This window comes from Limulus polyphemus, unplaced genomic scaffold (assembly GCF_000517525.1).
Source record: "Limulus polyphemus unplaced genomic scaffold, Limulus_polyphemus-2.1.2 Scaffold9427, whole genome shotgun sequence".
NCBI lineage: Eukaryota > Metazoa > Arthropoda > Merostomata > Xiphosura > Limulidae > Limulus > Limulus polyphemus.
In genome coordinates this window covers 20,476-23,011 of record NW_013675037.1, presented here as the reverse complement: position 1 = coordinate 23,011, position 2,536 = coordinate 20,476, and the positions used below count along the sequence as shown (strand labels likewise).

Genomic DNA, 2,536 nt, shown 5'->3' with positions numbered 1-2,536 from the left:
ACACTTTAATATTAAATATGATAGTGCTGTATTGTAATTATCTTATTGCTACTCTTCTCTGATATTAAATATGATAGTGCTGTATTGTAATTATCTTATTGCTACTCTTCTCTGATATTAAATATGATAGTGCTGTGTTGTAATTATCTTGTTGCTACTCTTCTCTAATATTAAATATGATAGTGCTGTGTTGTAATTACCTTCTTGCTACACTTCTCTAATATTACATATGACAGACAGTTCAGTATTGTAATTATCCTTGTTGCTACACTTCTCTAATATTACATATGACAGACAGTTCAGTATTGTAATTATCTTGTTGCTACACTTCTCTAATATTACATATGACAGACAGTTCAGTATTGTAATTATCTTGTTGCTACACTTCTCTAATATTACATATGACAGACAGTTCAGTATTGTAATTACCTTGTTGCTACACTTCTCTAATATTACATATGACAGACAGTTCAGTATTGTTATTATCCTGTTGTTACACTTCTCTAATATTACATATGACAGACAGTTCAGTATTGTAATTACCTTGTTGCTACACTTCTCTAATATTACATATGACAGACAGTTCAGTATTGTAATTATCCTATTGTTACACTTCTCTAATATTACATATGACAGACAGTTTAGTATTGTAATTATCTTGTTGCTACACTTCTCTAATATGACAAAGGATTGTGTGTTTGTTATCACATCCAACTTTTACCACACTTATCACAATGTATGATCAACTGTATCTTTATAAAATAACATTCACGTGGAGAAGTTAGACAAATTAATATAATAAACTTCATTTTCCATGTGATTACAACATAACTTTTTTAAGGTGTCATAACAAGTACTTGTAAGTTAATAATAGGAAACATCTATTGTTAAAGAGGAACTAACTGCTAAGTAAAGATTTTTCTTTAATAAACCAGCTTTTGGATGATGCCCTCTTTAGTGTTGAAGAAAATGGTGATGAGCAGTTATTCAAAAGGAATTTTACCAACTGAAATAGCTGATTCTATCGATTTTATGGTTGATAAGGTAAAACTAATATTTTATCTACATACATACTTGTGTATACAAGTCAAATTGTGAGACTTTCTTTGTATTTTGTAAAAGTACACGAAGTTAAAAGAATCCCTGATTTAAAAAAAATTTCTTAATGTAATTAAAAACATAGTTGATAATACTGTGGACACCAGTTTTCAAAGGAAAATTAACTGTACGTAGTTTATTGTTAATTTTTTTATAATTCCTGTTTACTACAGAAAAATAAAATCCATGTGATCTTTTTAAATTGATGCTTTCATATTCCATGGGCAAGACTAGTATGTAATGTCTGAAATATACTATTCATTTTGTAGATATGCTAATGTGAAAAGTTGAAGCCTAAAATGTATGGAGATTATAAATTGTAGTATGTTTAATTATATTTCTAATAATTCCTGAATATAAACTTTGAATTCTCCTACTTTTATTTATTTTTGTCAGACACTTGATATTTTGTTTATTCTTTAGTTGGACAGCTTAAGACAACCTGAATTAGCCTCTCGACTCACTCTTAATTGTGTAAGGTGCTATGTTGAGCCGCAGACGCTAAAAGACGTGCCTATGACAATTATCAGTGTATGTTTTTCTGTTTACATAATTTTACGTTGGTAGTCATGTGTTGGTATTAGTTCAAGATCATTAAACAGTGGTATGTAGAATTTTTTGATCAGATATACATATATCTGTATGACTAAGTTGATCATGAAGAAGTATTTTTTATTGATAATGTCTGTGTAGTTTGCTAAGATTTAAAATATCCGTAATATATTTTTCCAATGAACATTTTAAATACGCTAAATTTCCCTCTAAAACAAACTTTTATCACTTAGGTGTTTGATGAAAGTGGTCTAAGTCATGTGGTTCGAGAGGATCTCTTTAAACTATATCCATCTGCCAAGAAAGCACATTTGAAAACTGGAGGAAATTTCCCTTATTTAAGTCGTAGCGATGAAGTTAATCTATACATTCAGGTAAACTTTACGGCACAGAGATATTAACGTATTTTTCATTATATTTATTATAATCACTGTTTATTAAAATCGTTGAAATGTCCTTTCTTTAGGAGACACTTTATTTTATATTTCTCACCAAAACATGGATGTTAAGATGTTTGTTATTAACATTCTTATAAGCATGTGTTGTGCAAACTATGTGCAGATTTACAAATGAGACCTGCCTACCACTTTTTTTTCAGGTATCTTGTTCAATGACATAGCCAACAGGCAGGGGACAGAAAATTGAGTCATAACTTTGAACATGTGCAATGTTGTAACTTAGTTTTCTAACCTTTTGGCCTCGACATTTAATTATATGATCAAGAATTATTGTAAAGTCTCAGAATTTAAAAGTAAACTACTTAAAATGCAATGTTTTATAAAGTAATGAATGATACAATGTGAAATTTGGAGCTTCATTTACTTTGAAATGATCACATAATCTGTGGTCATAAATAGTTGAATGCTACATTTAGTCAAAACGGTGT

General features: G+C 29.3%; 1 protein-coding gene across 2 annotated transcripts in view; it reads left to right on the top strand.

Annotated features, from left to right (window-relative positions):
• Positions 1–13: 13 nt before the first annotated feature.
• Positions 14–2,536, top strand: part of LOC106475917 (maspardin-like) — an 11,106-nt gene continuing 8,583 nt past the window's right edge. For both annotated transcript variants that reach the window (XM_013936592.2, XM_022379926.1), the window contains exons 1-4: positions 14–33; positions 936–1,044; positions 1,522–1,629; positions 1,884–2,024. In XM_013936592.2, the coding sequence (XP_013792046.2) occupies positions 943–1,044; positions 1,522–1,629; positions 1,884–2,024 (351 nt within the window). In that variant the 5' untranslated portion in view covers positions 14–33; positions 936–942. The remainder of the gene's footprint in view (positions 34–935; positions 1,045–1,521; positions 1,630–1,883; positions 2,025–2,536) is intronic.